Source organism: Orycteropus afer, unplaced genomic scaffold (genome assembly GCF_000298275.1).
Source record: "Orycteropus afer afer isolate SDZICR_OR568_19922 unplaced genomic scaffold, OryAfe1.0 scaffold00035, whole genome shotgun sequence".
Classification (NCBI taxonomy): Eukaryota; Metazoa; Chordata; class Mammalia; order Tubulidentata; family Orycteropodidae; genus Orycteropus; species Orycteropus afer.
The window spans coordinates 18,197,661-18,222,268 of NW_006921622.1; the positions used below are offsets into that span (position 1 = coordinate 18,197,661).

The window sequence follows — 24,608 nt, forward strand, 5'->3', positions numbered from 1 at the left end:
ATGAATAAAAAAGACTGAAGAACTGATGCATCTGAATTATGGTATTGGCAAAAAATACTGAATATTCCCTGGACTGCCAGAAGAATGAACAAATCTCTCTTGGAAAAAGTACAGCCACAATGCTTCTTAGAATTGAAGATGGTTAAGAATTTATCTTATATACTTTGGACATGTTATTAGAAGGGACCAGTCCTTGGAGAAGGACATCACTTTTAGTATAGTAGACGGTCAGAGAAAAAGAGGAAGACCTTCAGCAAGATGATTGACACAGTGGCTGCAACAATGGATTCAGGACATAGCAATGACTGTAAGGATGGCACAGAACCAGGCAGCATTTGGTTTTGTTGTACATAGGGTCACTATGATTTGGAACTGACTCAATAGCACCTAACAGTAACAACAGCAATCTTTAATTGAGTTGGAAGTAACTCATGGTATACTTTTCCCTTCCTACAAAAACAAGTATTTTCTAGTCTGTACACTGAATAGGCCTAAAGGCAATGGCAACCCATTGACAATAAACTTCACGAATTGCCATCACTGAGATTGTGGTATCTAAACATTATTTCACAATAAAAGCAACTAGACCCCTTGCCCAGGCCTGGGGAAGGAAATTTACTAAATGACCCTTACATGGCTTATCACACTAGACAAGTAAGGAAATTATCAGAATGCTAATAAAATAGCAAACAAAAAATACCCAACAAAACAATAAAAAACCCAAACCAAATCCACTGATAGCACCTTGATTCTCATAGTGACCCTACAGGACAGATTAGAAATATGCTCATAAGGTTTCTAAGGTGGAAATCTTTAGAAAAGCAGACTACCACATCATTCTCTTGTAGTGTGGCTGGTGGGTTCAAACTACCACCAGGGCTCCTCATCAGAATACTAGGTTAGTGTAAAAGAACACAGAAGATAGCTAAAGTAGCTACCACTGGCTAACGATGAACAATTTGAGCATAGAAATGAATTTCACATCATACCTATAAAAATCCATTAGTTCATAAAAGTACAGGAAAAAGTATACTAATTTGGAGGTTTTGGAAATTGCAAGTCTGAAAATTGGTGAGTAATAGGAAAGAATCAAGCACTTATTGTGCTTTCCTTATACAAACTATCAGAGTAATAAATTTGATAAGGGAAAGGTCTTCATAGAAGATTTTAAGTTAATAAAAGTGGGAGGAATTAGAATCAGACAACTATCATTTTACAAATAAAATCATCAATCTAGGCAATAAATCAAAGGATGCTAAAACCATTCAGTGAAAAGGCTGATGGTACAAATTTGGCAAAATACTGAAAATTGCTAAAGTCAAGTGATAAGTATATGAGGATCCATTATATTAATCTTTCTACTCTTTTGTAAGGTTGGATTGAAAGTTTCCATAATAAAAATGCTTTTCTCTCTTCCTGTTCCCTGTACACAACAATATCACATCTAGCATATTATCTGGTGCATAGTGGTCAATTATTTGTTGTTATGAATGTAAATGGTCAACACGCTGGGCTACTAAATGAATGGTGGGAGTTATAGTCCATCCAGAGGTACCTCAGAAGAAAGATCTAGGGTTCTGAAAAATCAGCCGTTGAAAACCCATGGATCATAGTTCTACTCTGATAAACATAAGGTCTCCATGAGTCAGAACTAACTCAACTGGTTGGGTTTTGGTTTATTGTATGTTCAGTTATATCTTATTTCTTTGCCTGAAAATAGCTTCACATTTCTAAAGAGTTTTTGTTTTGTCTAAACAATACTACTCAAACTTTAATGTGCCTGGGGATCTTATTAAAATGAGTACTCCAAGTCAGCAGGTTTTGGGTAGTGCTTGAGATTCTGCATTTCTAAGTTCCCAGATGCTGCTTGTCTGTGGACCGTACTTTGAGCATCAAGGATCTACACCACTGATAAATTAGGAAGACAAGATATGGTTCACTACCTAATTTCAGGAATATGAAATAAAATATTACAGTTATTTATCTACCAAGTTCAGTAATTCAATGGAGCCCTTCAACTACCATGGTTGTACTAAGGTTGGGGAAACTCTAGCTTCCATAGGGCTAAGTCAGAACTGATGCTCCAACTACAGCCGTGGCATTGGGGAATCATACACACTGCACATAAAAAAGTATGTGGTAACAAAATAGATAAATGGGATCTTGTAAAAAATACTTTTGTTCATCAAAGGATTTTATCAAAATAAGAAAAAGACAAGCTACAGGTTGGGAAAAATTCGAGGGAACAATATATTCAATAAGGGTCTCATATCCTCTCTGTGTGTGTGTGTGTGTGTGTGTGTGTATTGTACGCAGGGGCAAGAGAAGCCAGGGCAACCACAGAGCAGAGCAGTACCAGGAATCCAGGTAAGGGGAGGGACCCAGGCCTCACCCCTAAGAGTCAAGAAAGCAGCAGAAAGAGAAGCCAGGGGGACCACAGAGCAGAGCAGCACCAGTGATCGAGATAAGGAGAGGGACCTAGGCACCACTCCCAAGAGGCAGGAAAGTGGGGGAAAGAAAAGCCAGGGTGACCACGGAGCAGAGCAGTGCCAGGGATCCAGATAAGGGGAGGGTGGAGAGGGTTCAAACAGCTAAGCGAGACAAACCTGTCAGTTTGTTGTACTGTGGTGGCTTGTGTGTTGTTGTGAGGCTTGAGGCTGTGTCACCGGTGTTTCAAGTGCTGGCAGGGTTGCACATGGTGCACAGTTTCAACGCAGCTTACAGACTGAGACAGACTAGGAAGAAGGAAGAGGTCATCCACTTCTCAAAGAATTGGAGATGGTGAAAACCTTATGAATAGCAGTGAAACACCATCCGATATAACACTGTCTGAAAAACTTTATGAATAGCCCTGAAACATGATTCGCTACAGTGCCAGAAGATGAGCCCATCAGGTCAGAAGGCACTCAAAATATGACTGGGAAATGGGAAAGAGCTGACTCCTCAGAGTACTACAGATAACCTATATGATATGGATGGAGTAAAGCTTTTGGGACCTCCATTGGCTGATGTGGCATGACTTAAAATGAGTAGAAACATGCAAACATCCATTAATAATTGGAACATGGAATGTACAAAGTATGAATCCAGGAAAATTGGAAGTTGTCAAAAATGAACTGAAATGCATAAAGATTGATATCCTAGGCATTAATGAGCTGAAATGGACTGGTTTTGGCCATTTTGAATCAGACAACTATACAATCTACTATGCCAGGAATGACAAATTGAAGAGGAATGGTATGGCATTTATCATCACAAAGAGTGTTTCAAGATCTGTCCTGAAGTACAACGCTGTCAGTGATAGAATATCCATACACCTACAAGGAAGACCAGTTAATACTACTATTACTAAATCTATGCACCAACCACCAAATCCAAGGATGAGGAAACCGAAGATTTCTACCAACTTCTATAGTCTGAAATTGATCAAACATGTAATTAAGATGTGTTGATTATCACTGGTGACCGGAATGCAAAAGTTGGAAACAAGAGTTACTGGAAGTTGGAAAATAGGGCCTTGGAGATAGAAATAATGCTGGAGAGCACAGGATAGAATTTTGCAAGACCAACGACTTATTCATTGCAAATACCTTTTATCAACAACATAAGCGATGGCTATACATGTAGACTTCACCAGATGGAATACAGGGGAATCAGACTGACTACATCTGTGGCAAGAGGCAATGGAGAAGTTTAGTATCTTCAGCCAAAAAAAGGCTAGGAGCTGATTGTGGAACAGACCATTATCTGCTAATATTCACGTTCAAGTTGAAGTTGAAGACAATTAAAACAAGTCCATGAGAGCCAAAATATGACCTTGATAATATCTATCCTGATTTAGAAACCATTTAAAGAATAGATTTGATGCATTGAACACCAGTGACCAAAAACCAGAAGAATTGTGGGAAGACATCAAGAACATCATCCACGCAGAAAGCAAGAGGTCATTAAAAAGACAAGAAAGGAAGAAAAGACCAAAATGGATGCCAAAGAGACTCTGAGACTTGCCCTTGAATGGAGACTAGCTAAAGCAAATGGAAGAAATGACAAGATAAAAGAGCGGAATAGAAGATTTCAAAGAGCAGATAAAGCCAATTACTATAACGAAATGTGCAAAGACCTAGCATTACAAAACCAAAAGGTAAGAACATGCTTGGCATTTCTCAAGCTGAAAGAACTGGGGAAAAAATTTAAGCCTTGAGTTGAAATACTGAAAGATTCTATAGGCAAAATATTGAATGATGCAGGAAACATCAAAAGAAGATGGAAGGAATACACAGTCACTATACCAAAAAGAATTGGTCAATTGTCATCCATTTCAGGAGGTGGCATACGATCAAGAACCAACGGTACTGAAAGAAGAACTTGAAGCTGCACTGAAGGAAGTGGCGAAAAACAAGGCCCCAGGAATTGATGGAATACCCATTCAGATGTTTCAACAACCGGATGACCTGCTGGACTCACTCACTCAGCTGTGCCAAGAGATTCAGAAGACAGCTACCTGTCCAACTGCTTGGAAGAGATCCATATTGTACCCATTCCAAAGAAAGGTGATCCCACAGAATGTAGAAATTATCTAATAATATCATTAACATTACATGCAAGCAAAATCTTACTAAAGATAATTCAAAAACAGTTGCAGCCGTATATTGGCAGAGAACTTCCAGAACTGTAAGCTGGATTCAGAAGAGGAAATGGAATGAGGGATATCATTGCTGATGTCAGATGGATCTTAGCTGAAAGCAAAGAATATCAGAAAGATGTTTACATATGTTTTATTGACTATGGAAAAGCATTCAATTATATGGATCATAACAAATTATGGATAACATTGAGAAGAATGGGAATTCCAGAATACTTGATTGTACTCATGAGGAACTTGTACATAGATCAGGAGGCTGTCATTCGAACAGAACAAGGGAATACTGCATGGTTCATAATCAAGAAGGGAGTGCATAAAGATTGTATCCTTTTACCGTACTTATTCAACTTGCATGCTGAGCAAATAATCTGAACAGCTGGATTATATAAAGAAGAACACAGCATCAGGATTGGAGGAAGACTCATTAACAACCTGTGATATGCAAATGACACAACTTTGCTTGCTGGAAATGAGCATGACTTGTAGTATTTACTGATGAAGATTAAAGACTCCAGTCTGCAGTATAGATTACAATTCAATATAAACAAATGAAAATCCTCACACCTGGACCAATAAGCAGCATTCCAATAAATGGAGAAAAGACTGAAGTTGTCAAAGGTTTTATATTACTGGGATCCACAATCAACACCAATGGATAAAGAGCCAAAAAACACATGATGTATTGCACTGGGCAAACCTAACACAAAAACTTTAAAGTGCTGAAGAACAAAGATGTTTCTTTGAAGACTAAGGTGCATCTGACACAAGCCATGGTATTTTCAATCACCTCATACACATGTGAAAGCTGGAGAACGAATAAGGAAAACTGAAGAAGAGTTGATGCTTTTAAGTTGTGGTGTTGGCAAAGGATATTGAAAATATCATGGACTGTAGAAGAACAAACAAATCTGTCCTGGAAGTACAGCCAGAATGCTCCTTGGAAATGAGAATAGCTAGGCATTGTCTCACCTACTTTGGACATGTTATCAGAGACCATGACATGGTTGCAACGATGGGCTCAGGTACAGCAAGGATTGTAAGGATAGTGCATGACCAGGCAGTGTTTCGTTCTGTTGTGCATAGGGTCTCTATGAGTCAGAGCCAACTTGATGGCACCTAACAACAACAACGTTTGGGTGAACGCCACGGGAATGAGTTCCATTCTAGTCCTGAAGGGCGACTAAAAGCCATAGTCTCGGGGGTTTCACCAGTCTCTGTCAGACAAGTAAACCTGGTCTTTATTATAATTTTGAGTTTTGTTCCACATTTTTCTCCCACTCTATCCACAACCTGCTACAATGATCCCTTTCTGAGTGGTTGACCATGGTAGCTGGGCATGAACTAGTTCTTCTAATCTCAGAATTATGTAGGCTAATTGTTTCCACGTGTCTTTGGTTTTCTTCATTCTTCGTTGCTCAGAACAAGGAAAGACCAATTGTTGCGTCTTAGATGATTGCTCACAAGCTTTTAAGACCCCAGTCACTACTCACCAAAGTAGGATGTAGAACAATGTTCTTGTATAGAATTTTATGTCAGCTGAGCTTGATTTCCCTTGTGACCATGGTACTGGACTCACCAGCCCAACTACTTGCTCCCTCAGCGTGGTTGGCTGTGATCAAGAAGTTATCAAAACTTTGCCCCCTCCTCGCTCTACCATAAATATGGATACTCTTATAGCACATACAAATACATATATAGAAATATCATCTGCCAAACTTGCATACAGTCATAGGTATATTCCCTTTAGCCTACACATACCTGATCATTCAGCCTGTCTACCTATGTATCCACCTATAGATTAATGTTTGCTATTACTGATAATGCAGTATTGCATATGTAAAAATGTTTATCTTTGTAGTTTGTACCTCTTGTGCACTGCTGTCGTTTGATTTGCCTGCTGCTTTCATGGGGGTTGATTATGGACCCAAGTAAAATGAAATCCTTGAGAACTTCAATCTTTTCTCCATTTATCATGTTGCTTATTAATTAATCTAGTTCTGATGATTTTTGTTTTATGTTTGAATGTATTCTATACTGAAGGCTGTAGTCTTTGATCTTCAGTAGTAAGTCCTTCAAGTCTTCTTCACTCTTGGAAATGAGGTTATGTCATCTGCATATTGCAGGTTGTTTAATGAGTCTTTCTCCAATCCTGAAGCCACATCTTTCTTCATATAGTCAAGCTTCTCCAATGATTTGTTCAGCATATAGATTGAAGAAGTATGGTGAAAGCATACAACCTTGACACACCCCTTTCCTGATTTTAATCCATGCAGTACACCTTTGCTCTGTTCAAATAACTGTCTCTTGGTCTATGTACAGGTTCCACATAAGCATAATTAAGTGTTCTGGAATTCCCATATTTCTCAATGTGATCTATAATTTATTATGAACCACACAGTCAAATGCCTTTACGTAGTGAATAAAACAAAAGTACATCTTTCTAGTACTATTTGCTTTCAGCCAGGATTCATCTGACCTCAGCAATGATAGCAGCCCTTGTTCCATGCCTTCTTCTTCTGAATCTGGCTTGAATTTCTGGGAGTTCCCTGTCAATGTACTTGCATGTGATATATGTGATATTAATGATATTGTTCAATAATTTCCACGTTCTGTTGGATCACCTTTCTTTTTTATGGACACAAACATGGATCTCTTCCAATTGGTTGGCAAGGTAGCTGTCTGCCAAATTTCTTGGCATAAACAAGTGAGTGCCTCCAGCACTTCATCCTTCTGTTGAAGAATCTTAACAGGTATTCCATCAACTCCTGGAGTCATGTTTTTTTACCAATTCCTTCAGTGTAGCTTGTACTTCTTCCTTCAGTACCACTGGTACTTGCTCATATGCCATCTCCTGGAAAGGTTGAGTGACGACTAATTCCTTTTGGTAGAGACTCTGTGTATACCTTCCTTCTTCTTCTGATGCTTCCTGCATCGTTCAATATTTTATGTCAATCGTTGTTGTTGTTGTTGTTATGTGCCGTCGAGTCGGCCCCGACTCATAGTGACCCCTCCTTGGGTTTCCGAGGCAGTATCACTACGGAAGTAGGATTGCCCAACCTTCCTTCCGAGGAGTGGCTGGTGGGTTTGAACCACCAGCCTTCTGGTTAGCAGTCAAGTGCTTTTGCCACTATGCTACCAGAGCTCCTAAATACTCACATTAAATTCCTCATTAGGATTACCAGAGTGTAAGATGCTGCTATAAATGAAAATCAAACAATTCTCAATGCCCAAAGACTGGAAACTCACCATTTCCTAGTAACTTTCTTATTACACACTCAACTTTAAAAGTATTTCTATTTTGTATCCTTCATTTAACAAATACATTGAGTACTATGTGCCAGATTGTTTTAAGTGACTAGTGAAACTTCATAACAACCTTTAAGGTAGGTATTATTATTATCTTTGTTTTACAGATGAAGAATGAGGTATGAGAAGTGAGATAACCTAGCTAAATTCATACAGCAAGTAAGTACCAGAGGTGGACCTTGAACCCAGGCACTGTGAACCCAGGGATTGTACTCTAAAACCACAGAGCTTATTGATTGCTGAATGAAGAAAAAAGTAAAATTATTGACTCACCAAGTAGACATTGTTTGCTGACTGCAGTGAATAATACAAATGGACAATAAAAGGACTTTTGCTTAGTGCCAGTGCATCTCTCTCAGCTTGTACCTGATGAGTCATATTTTTGTTGATCATGTCTGCCTTTTTGACAACCTATAATAGAGAATATTACAACAGACATATTCATTTTTTCTTTATTACAAACTGTTCTCAGGTTTCAAAGTTGCCATCACAAAAACATCCAAAGAAGGGAAATATATTGATCACATTGACACCAGAAAACTCTACCAGAAAAATAGCTAAGATAGTAAAAAGCTATCTTCAAGACAGAACTGGTTACCTCAGCATTACATGGCATATCCCTTTGGGAAGGTAGAATTAAGAAAATGCTACCTGACTGCCCTATGTGTTAGTAGAAAATTCTGTTTTGTGTTTCTTTATCAAAGTACAAAAGATATTAATGTTCTTTGTTGCTGTTGTTGTTGTTATGTGCAATCAAGTGGGACCCAACTCATAGAGACCCCTCCTTGGGTTTCTGAGGCAGTATCACTACGCAAGTAGATTGCCCAACCTTCCTTCCCAGGAATGGCTGGTGGATTTGAACCACCAGCCTTCTGATTAGTAGTCAAGTGCCTTAGACACTATGCTACCAGAGCTCCTAATGTTCCTAGTAAGTCCCAAGATAATTAGGATTCAAAATGGAGTCTCATCAGTAATCACCATGCTATTTCCTTCTAGCATCTTAGTGCTTGAAAAACTAGGTATAGCAGTTTGAATTAGGGTTTTGGTGCTCTGAACAGCTCACTGAATCAGAGTGCACCAAATATATAAGAGTTGAATTAGAGGAAAGGCACAGGGAAAAAATTTAAGGTAGTTCTACCTCACAGAGGGCAGACAGGCAGCAGAGAGAGGCCACTGACTGGCAGACTTGGGCAGCCACCTGAGATCTCCATGGGCCAAGGAAGAAGACACCCTTTATCACTATACCAGTGACCACACCAGCAAACACCCCAAGGATCTACCTTCAGCACCTGACTTTATCAGTAACTTGGGTCGGCTAGGTACAAACTGGCGTGTGCAGCACCACTGAAGCGGAGAGCTCACTGGTGCTCCAGGAGGGTGAGGTTGCTCCCCCCTCAGCAGGTCACTGAGTAAGCTTGGGTCAGCTTGGGAGGCATTAAGAGGTCTGTGCTTGTCTTTTGTCACTGATGTCGGGACCACAGATTACTAGCAGGCACTCTCCCGACTCCAGCGCAGCTGAAATCGCACACATCTTTGGCGCTGCAGGTGGGCGGTATCATAGACAACTCCTGAGCCATTTGAGGTCTGGGCGAATTGGGCGGGTGCTGTGGGCAGACCAGATGGAGAGAGACGAATCCGCAGGCCGAGTGCGGACTGGGAATTTGCCTTGGATCAGCTTTTTGGTGCTGAGGGGCCTCGGAAGCAGGGTCTTTGAGTGTGCCTGAGCCTGGTGGAAAGTGACGACACACTAACAACAGGAACATTTCCTGAAATTGAGCCACAGGCTTGTAAATAACAGTACCACCTCATCAGCAGAGGCCCACGCAAAGCCCTAGAAACCAACCCTAGCAACACCAAGCTTTCCTTCTTCTGCTCCCACCTTCTCCACCAATAACTTCACTCAATCAATAGAAGAAACCATATTCAGCCAATTACCATAAAACCTCCCAGTTTGAACTCTAAACCCTCTTCACGACAAACAGAAACACATATCCACATTCCACACAGTGATTCCACCATCACAAAGAAAACTGCAGAGTGACCCAGCATACCTTATCAATAATAAAATACACCAGCTTCACCTTTTCAAAATATTAAACCATAAAACCAAGACAAAACAAATAAACACATAACCAGCAGTTGAAGACAACCTCAAAATGTCTAGGAAACAACAGGCAACCTCAAATCAAACAAAAAAACAGAACAAGGCATTAGAAGCAAAACCACAAACAAAGGTCTCATTATACATGGAGGAAGAGGAGGCAATAGAATTATCTGAGAAGGAATTTAGAAGATATGTTTATAGAGCTATACAAGAGCCTAAGGAAACCCCAAACAGAAACAAGGAGAATACAGTTCCCTGGAGGAACTCAGGAAAATCACTGAGGAACAGCATATTAAGATTAATGCACAATCAGAACTCCTACAAAAATAGCAGTTAGAAATGCAGAAGTTGTCTATTGATATGCAAACCATGAGCACCAAAATGACAGAACTACACTACACAGTAGAAGCTCAAAAGAGTAGATTAGAACTGGCTGAAGAACGCATATCCCAACTAGGAGACAAATCCCTGGACACTAGCCTATATGAAGAAAAATCAGAACAAAGATTTAAGAGAAATGAAGAGAGTCTAAGAATTATATGCGATGACATGAGATGAAACAATATAAGACTCATTGGAATTCCAGAATAGGAAGAGGCGAAAAAGAGCACCAAGAAAATTGTGGAAGACCTGCTAACAGAAAACTTCCCCCATATCAAGAAGTAAGAAAAGATATTTGTCCAAGAAGCTCATAGAACCCCACACAAGATAGATCCCAAAAGAAAAACACTGAGGCATATTATAATTAAACTTTCTAAAACCAAAGACAAAGAAAAAATTTTGAGAGCTGCCTGGGAAAAAAGAAATATCACTTAAAATAATCAAACAGTTAGGCTGAGCTCTGATTACTCAGCAGAAACCATGCAGGCAAGAAGGCAATGGGACGGTATACATAAAACTCTGATGGAAAAAAAACTTCCAAACAAGAATCCTATATCCAGCCAAATTATCCATCAAATATGAGGGCGAAATCAAGGCATTCTCAGATAAACAGAAATTAAGAGACTTTGTGAAAACCAGACCAACCCTACAAGAAATGCTTAAGGAACTCCTACCAACAGAGAACCCACAACAGAGATCAGCAAAACCAGGATATGTGACATCAACTCTAAAACCAAATCAGAAATAGATACTCAATAAGACCATAAAACATTCTACCTTAAAAACCAAGATAATTGGGAACCTAGGCACAAGTAATAGGAGCTAATATATTTCCTTATTACTTCTGATTCTTTGATAGATGGTACTGTGAATTGAATTTTGTTCCCCAAAAATATGTGCTGTAAATCCTAACCTCTGTGATGATAATCGCATCTGGGAATGGGCTGTCTTTGTTATGATTATTGTCAGGTGTATTTTGAGTCAATCTCTTTTGAGATATAATGCAATGCACTGCCACTGAGTTGGATCCGACTCATAGTGACCCCTCCTTTGGTTTCCGAAGTGGTTTCACTACAGAAGTAGATTGCCCAACCTTCCTTCCAAAGAGTGGTTGGTGGGTTTGAACTGCCAGCCTTCTGGTTAGCAGTCAAATACCTTAGGCACTAAACCATCAGAACAAGCTAAGAAGTAGAGAGATAGGGGAAGACAGATGCCAAGCCATACTAAGATTGCCCAGGAACAGAAGCTCAGAGAAAAGGACCTTCCATTGGAGCCAAAAGAGAAATGCCTTCCCCTAGAGCTGGCTCTCTGAATTCAGACTTTTAACTTCTTATCTGTGAGGAAATAAATTTATTTTTGTTAAAGCTACGCTTTGTGGTATTTCTGTAATTGTTGTTATGTGCCGTCGAGTCAGCCCTGACTCATAGTGACCCCTCCTTGGGTTTCCGAGGCAGTATCACTACGGAAGTAGGATTGCCCAACCTTCCTTCCGAGGAGTGGCTGGTGGGTTTGAACCGCCAGCCTTCTGGTTAGCAGTCAAGTGCCTTAGCCACTATGCTACCAGAGCTCCCATTAACACTAAATAACTAAAACCAATGGAATAGAATTAGAAACAGGAAGAATGCTGGAAATTTGTTTGCCTAGTGAAAAAAGTCTTAAGCAAGAATAGTTAGAAGTGCTGAAACTTACCAGTTCCAAATGCTATCCTATAGAAAACAAATTACTCTTTTCAAAATTCAGAAAAATTGCTACAGAAACAAAATTATAATCTACATTAATGCTGGAGCACTAAACTAAATAGTGACAATTGGGATCAATTCTCAGGAACATGACAAGAAAAAAAATGTCATATTTCTTACAAAGATTCATTCAAGTATTCAATAAAATAATTCATATACTGTCAATTCCAGCCTTAACACCTTTCCATAACAAAGCTGATGGAAATGGACAAAGTAAGCCTGTGACATGATTCTGTCTATCATTCCACTGAATTGGCAGCTCTTTGAGGGCAAGTTTGTATTGTTTACTACTGTACTCCAGATTCTATACAAAAAGGGTATGCTCAAAAAATATCAAACAAATGAATTTGTGTTTTCATTTCAACAATTACTACAGATTGATTATTAAATTTCACGAGAGCAGTGGTAGAATTCCGCCTTCCATACAGTGGGAGACCTGGGTTCAATTTCTAGTCAACGCACTTAAAAGCATAGCCACCATGCACCTATCAGTGGAGGCTTGCATGTTGCTATGATGTCAAACTGGTTTCAGCAAAGTTTCCAGACTAAAACAGACTAGGAAAAAAGGCCTGGCAATCAACTTCCAAATATCAAATCAAAAACCAAACCCACTACCATCAAGTCCATTCTGACTCAGAGTGACCCTATAGGACAGAGTAGAGAAAGCCATAGGGTTTCCAGGCTGTAAATCTTTACAGAAGCCAACTGCCTCATCTTTCTCCCACAGAACAGCTGGTGGGTTCAAACTGCCAACTTTTTGTTAGCAGCCAAGTGCCTTAAACATTGCACTCCAGATCTTCTTTACAAAAATCAGCCAGTGAAAATCCTACGGATCACAATAGTCCAATCCAGTTTTGCATAGGGCATCATGAGTCAATGCTAACTTGATGGCAGCTAACAACACAGTAAGTTTAGTAGAAAGAAAAGCAAAACATGTTTAGAGTATATGAAACAAGGACAATTAACTCCAATGGGGTAGGTCTGAAAAATAGAGAAGGTGTGAAGAAGAGTTAAGATGAAACTCAATACTTAAATGATTCCAGTTGGGGGCTATTCCAGTAGTCTAGGAAGGGAAACGAATGACTGATAAACCTCAAAAACATCATGGTAAGTGAAAAAAGCCAGATATAAAAGATCATATTGCATGATTCCATTTATGTGAAATGCCTAGAAAAGGTAAACGTATAGAATTAGAATTAATCTTCCAAGATGTACAGCCAGAATACTCCTTAGAAGTGAGGATGGAGAGAATTTGTCTTGCTTACTTTGCACATGTTATCAAAAAGGACCAATCACTTGAGAAAGGTATTATTCTTGGTAAAGGGTCAGCAAACAAGGAGATGGATTGACGCAATGGCTGTAACAATGGGCTCAAACATATCAAAGATTGTGAGGATGGCACAGGACAGGGCAACACTTCATTCTTTTATACATAATGTCACTATGAGTCAGAGCTGACTCCAAGGCAACTAACAATCACAGAGATAGAAAGTAGATTAGTGGTTACCTGGGGTTGGGTGTGGTAAGGGAAAAGACACTGCAGATGGGTGGAAAAGATCTTTTCAGGGTGACGGAAATGTTTTACTTGAATTGTATTGATACTTACACAATTCTTTAATTAAGAAATGAAAGTCTGTATTTGGGAATGGAAAAAAAGAGGTAAAATGAATGAATGTGAGAGATACCACAGAGAATTGGGAGCTCTGGTGGCGTAGTGCCTAAGACATTTGACTGCTAACCAGAAGGCTAGCAGTTCAAACCCACCAGCCACTCCTCAGAAGGAAGATTGGGCAATCTACATCCATAGAGATACTGCCTTGGAAACCCAAGGCGGGGTCACTATGAGTCCAATGGACTCCATGGCAGTGAGTTGTTTTTTTTTTAGTTGAGATAAGATATACAAATAAAACAGAAGGTAAAATGACTAGGTTTCTAGTCTAAATGACAGGGATGATGGCGAAAGAGAGAAGGAATACAGTAGGTTCAGAATTTAGGTGGTTACATGGAGAGGACTGCTCAAGTTTAAGGAAATATAATTTGAAAGTGCTTGCTAGACATGAACATGGCAATGTCCAACGACAGGTTGAAACTGCATCTAGCACTCAGATTGCTAATTTCTCTTTTCCTTTATTATCTATGGGAGTGGGCTGAGAACCAAGAGTAGGCAGAATAGTTTAAATACATTGAAAGCTCTTGAAGGTTTTTAGAATGATGTATACTACTGTATGGATAAAGGACATATTTTTGCTTAGTTTTTAAATAAAAGTACATTCTAAGTTTCATAATAATGGAAAGTTTGGAGAAAATTAAGAGTGTTTCAAACTTAATCCTGATGAAGGTCAAATCATAATGATTAAGAAGATATATAAAATGAGTACATAATAATAGCATCTAAAATTTTCATAACAGATTTAACAGAAAACAATGCAGCTTTCTAAGGGTTAGGGCCAAATAAGCTGTTAGCCTATTATTAGTAACAAATCTACACCAGGATGTCAAAGTTGAGAAGTGAGTACTTAGAAACTAATCACTTCTGTGGTCTAAGTTCAGCGATTATGTACTAGAAAAGCAAGCAAACAACAAAAACAAAACCATCCAACTACTTTAAAACTTTTTGGATTTAGAAACCTGAGTAAAAGTCTGGTTTAGACTATCTACCAGGGCTTTGACTTTAAACTCTTTTACCTAGTACTTTAGTCTTTGGCCTCAGTTTCCTCATTTGCTAAGTTTGCTATTCTCACTAGCAGTTATGGTGACTCCTAAACATCCGAGGGAGCTCTGGTAGCGTAGTGCCTAAGGCACTTGACTGCTAACCAAAAGGCTGGCGGTTCAAACCCAACAGCCACTCCTCGGAAGGAAAATGGGGCAATCTACTTCCATAGTGATACTGCCTCGGAAACCCAAGGAGGGGTTGCTATGAGTCGGTCCGACTCGACGGCACATAACAACAACAACATATGTGTGTATATGTGTGTGTGTGTGTGTGTATATATATATATATATATATATATATATATGTATGTATATCTCCACATGTTCACAGTGACCTAAAATAAAGGAGAGTGGTATATGGAAGGAAGATGGGCAATCTATTTCCGTAGTGATGTTGTTGTTATGTGCCGTGGAGTCTCATAGCGATCCCTCCTTGGGTTGACGAGGCAGTATCCCTACGGAAGGAGATTGCCCAACTTTCCTCCCTGGGAAACCCAAGGAGGGGTCGCTATGAGTCGGGTCCAACGCGACAGCACATAACAACAACAACAAACATCCGAAGTGTGGCGAAGAGGGCGGGGCAAAGTTTAGACACAGACTTGCCCCCGCTTTTGTCACTCCAAGTGGAGTGAGCTCACTGGGCTCAGAAGGCTTTATTTAGCAAGCTCAACCCCTTGGACTAGTGGCTCTAGCAGTCTCTGGACCTGCCTAAGTCAAAGGGCAGGAAAAAGGGCCAAAGCGCCGGTCTCTTTCCCTTTACTCCTTCCTGATTTCCTACCTTCACTGCATACAACTTGCCGCTTTTCTGCCCCAGATACACTTTCCCGAAGGCGCCACGGCTAATGGGCTTCACAATGGTGAATTCCTCAATGGAAGGTGGTCTTGGCACGAGGACCCGGTTCACGCACTCCCCAGTCGCCGCGCCTCCTTCGCTCTCCTCGCAACTCGCGGTGGGCTCCATCCCAGCTTAAAAGGGAACAGGCAGCAGCCGCCACCACCCCTTTCCAAGCAGCAACTCCCGCCAATTGGATTCAAAGTGAGGCTCCGCCCCCTCACGCACTCCTGTAGTGACGTCACCGCGTTACCGCGCTCGGGCGTCAGCCATGCGTAGCCCCGCCCCCTGCCAATTTTTCTTGGTAGATGCTGGAAAAAACCCTTGGGAGTGAGGGTGGGGCTGCTAGAAACGACTCCAGAGGACTACCAGCAGTTGTGTGGTGGTGCCTGTGGCCCACTTATTTCTTTTGTAATGAGGGGGAGTGAAAAATAGTTCTTGAATGACTTGAAAAGGACAACCAGACTTAAATCTGAATCGTGGGTTTTTCAGTAGATTTTTTCTTAGTCTCCAAATAAGGCCACTCCTCGGAAGGAAGGTTGGGCAATCCTACTTCCGTAGTGATACTGCCTCGGAAGCCCAAGGAGGGGTCGCTATGAGTCGGGCCGACTCGATGGCAAATAACAACAACAAATAAGGCTAGTGAGACCCTGCTTTCATCCCATTCAAGATCTATTTTCCCCACTCGAGTCCTCCAACTCTTGCAAATAATAAAAACTAATTGATTCCTCTGTAAAGTGACAAATCAGGGAGTAGGTTTGGAAGATTGTTAAGTTATGGAATGTGGAGAAACTGGATGAGTAGGAAGCAGGTGCTGATCCTGTAATCGATGTTTTAACAGGATGTAACTTGCCTGACTGAAATTACGAGGACAAGCAGGAAGAATCTATTTTAAATTTTTATGGGGAAGATGGGAGTTCTGCTGGCGTAGTGCCTAAGGCATTGACTGATAACGTGGAGGCTGGCGGTTCAAACCCACCAGCCACACCTCCGAAGGAAGATTGGCCACTCTACTTCCGCAGTGAAAGCGCTTGGGAATCCCAAGGAGGGATCGCAATGAGTGGCATCCAAATGAAGGCAGTGAGTTTGTTTTTTCGGAAGGTAAAGAGGACTAAATCGTAGTAAAAGACTCAAGGTCTAGTCGGAGAAGGGCAATAAATTGCAAGATTTGATAAGGACGCTATAGAAAATTTAGGAGATATTTATCAGGGTTCATGCAATTCTTCCTTAAAACAAACAAAAAACCTTCCACAGTCAAGAGGTTAGAGGTTAAAAAACGTGTATTAGTCAGTGCGAATTAACTACTTTGAAGGCCAGCGGTTTTCCCACAGAGGATCGGCCAGCATAAACGCCAGGTTTTGGAAGGCGGTACTCTGACGCACATCCCAAGGCGCTAGCGCTCACCTGACCCGGAAGTACTATTGATCTTGACTCTAGCCTTCCGGGGCAGATTTGTCTGTCGTTGCAGCAGCTGTGGAAAGGGGAGGCCATTTTCCGTCTGGGAGTAGTGAGGGGATAAAGGGAGGAAGCAAAAGAAAGTAAGAAAGGGCTTAACGCCTCCCCGCCGGGCCGTGCACAGAGGGGCCTTTTCGGCAGGCGGGTGAGGTCGCTGAGGGCCCGGAGGAGATGTTTTCCCTGTCAAGCACTGTGCAGCCCCAGGTGAGTCCGTCATCCAGTCCATTTTACTCCGTCCCTGATCACAGCGGTGTGCCAGTTGTGTTTCATAGAAACAGTTTCCCAGAACGGGATGTAGAAGAGAATGATTCACTCATCTTTGAGTCCCTGGGTTGAGAAGTGAATCGGAACACGCTGAGAGTCCTGCCTGGGACTTAATATAAGTGCAGAAGATGAGGCTGTTGGGGGGCAGAGGCGTGCTAAGAGTATGATGGAGACATTGGCTTATTGAGCTGATTGCCTGGAGTTTCTGCGTGAGAATATGTCAGGCATTGTTGGGCATTCTAGGTGTGAGGGTGGGGAAAATGTCTGCAGTAGTTGTAAAGGAAGCAGATAATGTTTCCTTTCTACCCTTTTGCCTCTCCAGAACAGTCTTTGGTATTTACACCCCTAATCCTCTACTGTTTCTTTCCCTTTACATGGAATATAGCCGAAACATGTTATAATAATTCAGTGGCCTGCCACAGATGATTTTTCTTTTTGATAAGAAATGACTAACATTTTCAAGCCGTTGACTCCTTGTGATTAAAATTTTCGACTCAGCCTCATCTTTTTTGTAAAATGAAAGAAGAGAAAAAATTGAATTCAAAGATTTTGATTATTCCCTCTCTTTGAAGTAATCACTTGTGACATTGTTTTGTTCTTGGTTTACTTAAAATGTAGCAATTTTTTTTTGAGGATTCTCAGTTTTCCAAGTAAACAGGGTTTTTTTAGACCATTTCTTTTCTTTCTTCTTCTTTTTTTTTTTTTTTTTTTTGACACTCTTGGTTTCTTGGTTTAACATGATTGTGTTCCTTCATGTAATTCCTTTCCTCAAACCCTCTCCTTTTGTTTGCTGGTAATGGCTGAGTAATAGAAAATGAAGTGATTATTTACTGGCCATCAAGTATGTGCCCTGTGAATAAAAGCAAGTGTAGGATCTTGTCTTAATGAAGATATGAAGTAAAAGATGGGTAGGAGTTCACCAGATGAAGACTGAAAGAAAGCTAACAGGCATCCCATGCAGAAGGAGGAATATTTGACTCCTGGGATAGAAAAGAGTTTAAGCAGATGGGAGGAACAAAAATAAGACCAGTGTGGGTAGAGCACTGTGATTAAAGGAAGCAGTGACAGATGAAGTTTGAGAAAAGCCTTGAGGCAAATTATAGTAGTTGGTTGCAGGTTATGCTAAGGAAGTTTGGGTTTTATTTCAAATTATTGGAGCCATTGAAGGTTTTTAAGCAGAGGAATAATATCAGATGTACACTTTTCAGCAGATCACTCTGGCAGCTTGCTGTATGGAAGATATTTGTGGGGTGGGGAGGACAAGACTTGAAGCCTTATCAGTTGACTTGACTGCAACTAACAACAAAAGAAGCTCTGGTGGCATAGTGTTAAAGCATTTGGCTACTAACTAAAAGGTCGGTGGTTGGAACCCATCAGCTACTCTGGGAGAAAGATGAGGCAGTCGCTTCTGTAAAGATTTACAGCCTTGGAAGCCCTATGGAGCAGTTCTGCTTTGTCCAGTAGGTTGCTAATGGTTGGGATAGACTTTATGGCAGTTAATTTGGATTTTTTTTTTTTTTTTTTGGTTCGACAACAACAATAGCTGTTATACTAATCCAAGAGAGTGATGATGCCCCCACTAAAATGGTGGAAAAAATGGATAGTATTCATTTTGAAGAAAGAAAAGAATACCATGAGGGACTGGATATGAGGGATAAAGGGGTAAAGGTGCTTCTGATTTGATCAGCTAGATGCATGAAGGTGCTCTTTACCAAGATGACAGTGTCTAAAAGAGATGTGGCAACTTTTTGAAAAAAGAAATCTAACTCAAGTCTGGTGAATACAGTATTAAACTTCTTGAAACTAAACTACTTAGTTCACATCAAGAAGACCTGATTTCAGAAATTACCATCAACTAATTGGATGGAGAGTTACCCAAAACCAAGCCCACTGCCATCAAGTCGGTTCCTACTCATAGCAACCCTGTAGGACAGAGTAGAACTACCCCCATAGGTTTCGAGGCTGTAAATCTTTGTAGAAGCAGACCACCTCATCTTTCTTCCACAGGATCGATGGTGGATTTAAACTGCCTAATTTTTGGTTAGCTGAATATTTTAACCACTATGCCACCAGAGCTCCTTGGATTGAGAGTTAGTAGATGACAATAGATGTTAATAGAGATGAAGAGACTTTAGGTACTAAAGGCATTCTGTGTTTAAATATAGGACCCTTATACATTTTTACTGTAAAAAATGGTGTATTAGTTTCCTAGGGTTGCTGTAACAAAGTACCACAAACTGTGGCCTCAAAAAAATAAATGTGTTATATTACTGTCTGAGGAGCTCTGGTAGCATAGTGCCTAAGGCACTTGACTGCTAACCAGAATGTTGGCGGTTCAAATCCACCAGCCACTCCTCGGAAGGAAGGTTGGGCAGTCTAATTGTGTAGAGATACCACCTCAGAAACCCAAGGAGGTGTCGCTATGAGTTGGGTCCAACTCAACAGCACTTAACAACAGCAACAACATTTGCCAGGCAAGGAGGTGACGCTGTGAGTCAGATGCGACTCTATGGCAGTGGGTTTGGTTTTTGTTTGTTTGTTTTATATACCAGGCGGGAGCTCTGGTGACATAGTGCCTAAGGCATTTGACTGCTAACCAGAAGGCTGGCGGTTCAAACCCACCAGCCACTCCTCTGAAGGAAGATTGGACAGTCTACTTCTGTAGAGATACCGCCTCGGAAACCCAAAGAGGGGTCGCTATGAGGCAGATCCGATTCGATGGCAGTAGGTTTTATATGCCAGGCAGGAACCCAGGTGGTTAAAGCACTGGACTGCTAACTGAAAGTTTGGTGGTTTGAACCTATCAGCCACTCCCTGGGAGAAGCATGGCAGTCATTCCTAAAGATTTACAGCCTTGGAAGCCCTGTGGGGCAATTCTATTATGTCTCATAGGTTCCTAGTATCAACTTAAGGCTAGTGGAGAAGGAGTTCTGGTGGCGCAGTGCCTTAGGCATTTGGCTGCTAACCAGGAGATTGGTGGTTCAAACCCACCTGCTGCTCCATGGAAGGAAGACGGCAATCTACTTCCATAAAGATTTACTGGCTCAGAAACCCAAGGGGGGTTGCTGTGAGTCAGAGTCTACTCAGTGGCAGTGAGTTTGATTTTATTATTGTTGTTATTATTACTACTACTACTAGATAGACACAGTATTGTATTGTTGTTTGTTGTTATGTGCTGTCGAGTCGGACCCAACTCATAGCGACCCCTCCTTGGGTTTCCGAGGCAGTATCACTACGGAAGTAGATTGCCCCATCTTACTTCCAAGGAGTGGTTGGTGGGTTTGAACCGCCAGCTTTCTGGTTAGCAGTCAAGTGTCTTAGCCACTATGCTACAGTATTGTATAAGATAGAAAAAATTTCCTTGCTTTATGAAGTTTATATTCTAGTGGGAAAGATAGATAACAAGTAATATATAAAATGTGTTAGATAGTTAAGTGTGCCAAGAAGAAAATACATAGCAGAGAAGAGGGTAAGAAATGTTTTTCAGGAAAGGATTGTTGAAATTTTAGATAAAGGGGGACTCATGAGAAGGTGACTTTTGTGTGAAAAGCTGAAGGAAGAGCAAGCTATGTTGATGTTGCTAACTGGATAAAAGAGAATAATAGCAAATGCAATAGGCTTTGAGATGAGAGTCTGCCAAATGTGTTCCTGGAATATCAAGGAAGGCCAGTGGATATGGAGCAGAGAGGATAAAGGGGAGCATGTTGTTGTTGTTGTTGTTATGTGCCATCGCGTCGGACCTGACTCATAGCGACCCCTCCTTGGGTTTCCAAGGCAGTATCACTACGGAAGTAGATTGCCCCATCTTCCTTCCGAGGAGTGGCTGGTGGGTTTGAACTGCCAGCGTTTGGAGCTGTAATAAATAGCCATATCTTACATGACTATAGGTAACAGTTGTTGGGACTTTGGCTTTACTCTAGTGACAGGGTCTGACTTTGGTATTAACATGTTCACTTTTATGCTGTGCTCAGAATATACTGCAACTGGACAAGAGTAGATGAAGGGATAGTTGTTAGGAGAAATCCAGCCAGTGGCGTATTGCCTACGGCATTTGACTGCTAACCAGAATGCCGGCGGTTCAAAGCTACCAGCCACTCCTCTGAAGGAAGATTAGGCAGTCCACTTCCGTAGAGATACTGCCTCAGAAATCCAATTCGAAATCAACTCAACAGCAGTTAATTTAGCTTAGTTTGGTATACATGGATGGTGACTTAACTTGCTCTTCCTTCAGGATGGTAGCAGTGGAGAAACTGGGAAGCAGTTAAATTCTGGATATTTGCCTACTATTATTTTTTTAATATCTCTGGAATATTTCATTTTTTGGCAGTATCATAATTTTTTTAGTCACTCCCCTAATGGTGAACATTTCCAGCTTTCGCTATTATAAAAATGCTATGATGGAAGGCATTGTTTTGCATGGGTAAGCATTAATCAGAATATTTTCTTAGAATAAATTCCTAGAAGTTAGATTGATGAGACAATGAAATGTATGTAATTTTAATGCTTTTAATTCCTATAATGAGAATCCTGTCCAGATAATACCAGTTTTTTTCCCCTACCAAGAATAAATCAGAGAATTTATTACAGTTTGTTATATGCTAAATGTTTAACTCTTTAACTCTCAGATCCTGAAAAGAGAAATAATATTTTTTCTTTTTCATTTTGAAAATACACTATTTAATTTCAACCTTTATCTTTTTCTAGGTTACAGTTCCTCTGAGTCATCTCATCAATGCCTTCCATTCACCAAAAAGCACATCTATTTCTATCAGTGCATCAGTTTCTCAAAAGCAGCATCGAGATGTAGTTACTGACCATGAGGCTCCCAGCAGTGAGGTAATAGGTTTTACCCTGGTTGTGTGAGAAAACTTTTTTGATTCAGTAATTTTTAATCAGTCATGTTTGATTAAAATCTTTCTGTAGGCATTTGTGACAAAGTGATTTCTACTTTTGCTTAATCTCCTATGTAGTTAAAGAAATGTAATTCCACATACAAATCCAAGTCTTCCAACTCTAAGTCCAGGATCCTGTCTCTCTGAAAAAATGAGAAGATGACAAGAAAGTTTAAGTCAAAGACCATTAATATATTTTTTTAAAGTCTATCACTGAAACATGCAAGTACATTCTAGAGTTGCATTGCCACATGTGTTTAGCAAAGATCAGTGTTCAGCTTTTCCAAAAGAACTTAACCAAATAATTCAGGAACCCCAAAAAATTTAGCTGCAACATTCATCTAGATTTCTTAATAGAATAGTTGCTTTACCTCAGAAAACATTTTTCATAGAAAACATAATCTGTAGTAAGTTTCTCAAAAGCCTCTTTAACCCATAAATAGCTATGTTCCTAATCCTGATATCTACCACTTGTCTGTCAGTTTGTCATACTGTGGTGATGTGGAAAGCTATGCCATGGTATTTCACATATCAGCAGGGTGACCATGGTGGACAGATTTCAGCAGAGCTTGCAGACTAAAACAGACTGGAAAGAAGAACCTGGTAATCTACTTCTGAAAAAATTAGCCAGTGAAAACCTTCTGAAAAGCAGCAGAACATTGTTTGATATATTGCTGGAAAACATGGATAGCAGTGAAACATTATCTAATACAGTGCTGGAAGATGAGCCCCTCAGGTTAGAAGGCATTTAAAATGTAACTTGGGAAGAACTACCTCCTTAAAGTAGAGTCAGCCTTAGTGACATGGATGGACTAAAGCTTTTAGGATCTTCATTTGCTGATGTAGCATGACTCAAAATGAAAAGAAATAACTGTAAATATCCATTAATAATCAGAATGTAGAATGTACAAACTATGAAACTAAGAATATTGGAAGTTGTCAAAAATGAAATAGAACCCATAAAGATCAATATCTTTGGCATTAGTGAGCTGAAATGGACTGGTATTGGGCATTTTGAATGAGAAAACATGTTCTACTATGCTGAGAATGAAAAAATGAAGAGGAATGGTGTTGCATTCATGGTCAAGAAGAACATTGCAAAATCTGCCCTGAAATACAACACTGTCAGTGATAGGATAATAGCCATACACCTATAAGGATGATCAGTTAATACAACTATTACTCAATTTTATGCATCAACCACTAATGAAGAAATTGAAGTTGTTTTTGTGTGTGTGTGTGTGTGTGTGTGTGTGATTTGGGTGAAAATTTACAGAGCAAATTCACTTTTCATACAGCAGTTCACATACACTTTGTCTCATGACATTGGCCACAAATTACCACAATGCAACAGCTCCCCTCCCACTTCCTCATGATAGTTACCTCTTCCTTATGTCCATACCTCCATGCACTCCTGCCCCCTGAGCTATCTTCCTGTACGTAAGCAGCCCTTCTTTCTCCCATGATTGTTTTCACCAAGGAGTGTATCTACCTCAGGTAAATGTTCAACTCATATGCCTGTCTCTTGTTTGGCTGGAAGCCACAAGTGTGGGTTCAAGAAATTGAAGATTTTTAATAACTTCTGAAGTCTGAAATTGATCAAACATGCAAACAAGGTACATTGATAATTGTTGGTGATTGAGATGTGAAAATTGGAAATGATGAAAGCTTGGTACCTAGAAAATATAGCCTGGTGATAGAAATGATACTGAGATTGCATGATAGGATTGCAAGACCAACGTCTTATTCAAATACTAAATGGTGAGTATACATGTTGACCTCACAGGGGAAAACACAGGAATCAAATTGACTATATCTGTAAAAATAGACAATGTGGAAAAGGGCTGACAGTGGAATAGACCATCATTTACTCATATGCAATTTGGAGCTAAAGAAAGAAAAACAAGTCCATGAGAGCTAAAGCATGATCTAGGGTGTATCCCACTTGAATTTAGAGACCATCTCAAGAATAGATTTGACACATTTTACACTAATGGCTAGATGAGTGTGGGATGACATCAAGGACATCATATATGAAGAAAACAAAAGGTCATTAAAAAGACAGAAAAGAAAAAGAACCCAAATAGATGTCAGAAGAGACTCTGAAACTTGCTCCTGGACATAGAGTAGCTAAAGTAAATGGAAGAAATCTGAAGTAAAAGAAGTGAGCTTCTGGAATGTGAAGAATGGCTCAAGAAGATAAGGTAAATTATGAAAAGAAATGTGCAAAGACCTAGAATTAGAAAAACAAAAGGGACAAGAACACTCAGAGAGTCCCTGT

At 40.2% G+C, this 24,608-nt stretch overlaps 2 protein-coding genes across 2 annotated transcripts in view; one reads left to right on the forward strand and one right to left on the reverse strand.

The window, feature by feature from the left end:
• The window catches only part of MASTL (microtubule associated serine/threonine kinase like), a 43,464-nt gene extending 27,619 nt beyond the window's left edge, over positions 1–15,845 (reverse strand). The window contains exons 1-2 of the mRNA XM_042780338.1: positions 15,663–15,845; positions 8,222–8,359 (exon numbers count right to left, since the gene is read on the reverse strand). Of these exons, the coding sequence (XP_042636272.1) occupies positions 8,222–8,359; positions 15,663–15,845 (321 nt within the window). The remainder of the gene's footprint in view (positions 1–8,221; positions 8,360–15,662) is intronic.
• A 1,497-nt stretch (positions 15,846–17,342) lies between these two features.
• Positions 17,343–24,608, forward strand: part of YME1L1 (YME1 like 1 ATPase) — a 63,404-nt gene continuing 56,138 nt past the window's right edge. The window contains exons 1-2 of the mRNA XM_007936399.2: positions 17,343–17,375; positions 22,140–22,271. Of these exons, the coding sequence (XP_007934590.1) occupies positions 17,343–17,375; positions 22,140–22,271 (165 nt within the window). The remainder of the gene's footprint in view (positions 17,376–22,139; positions 22,272–24,608) is intronic.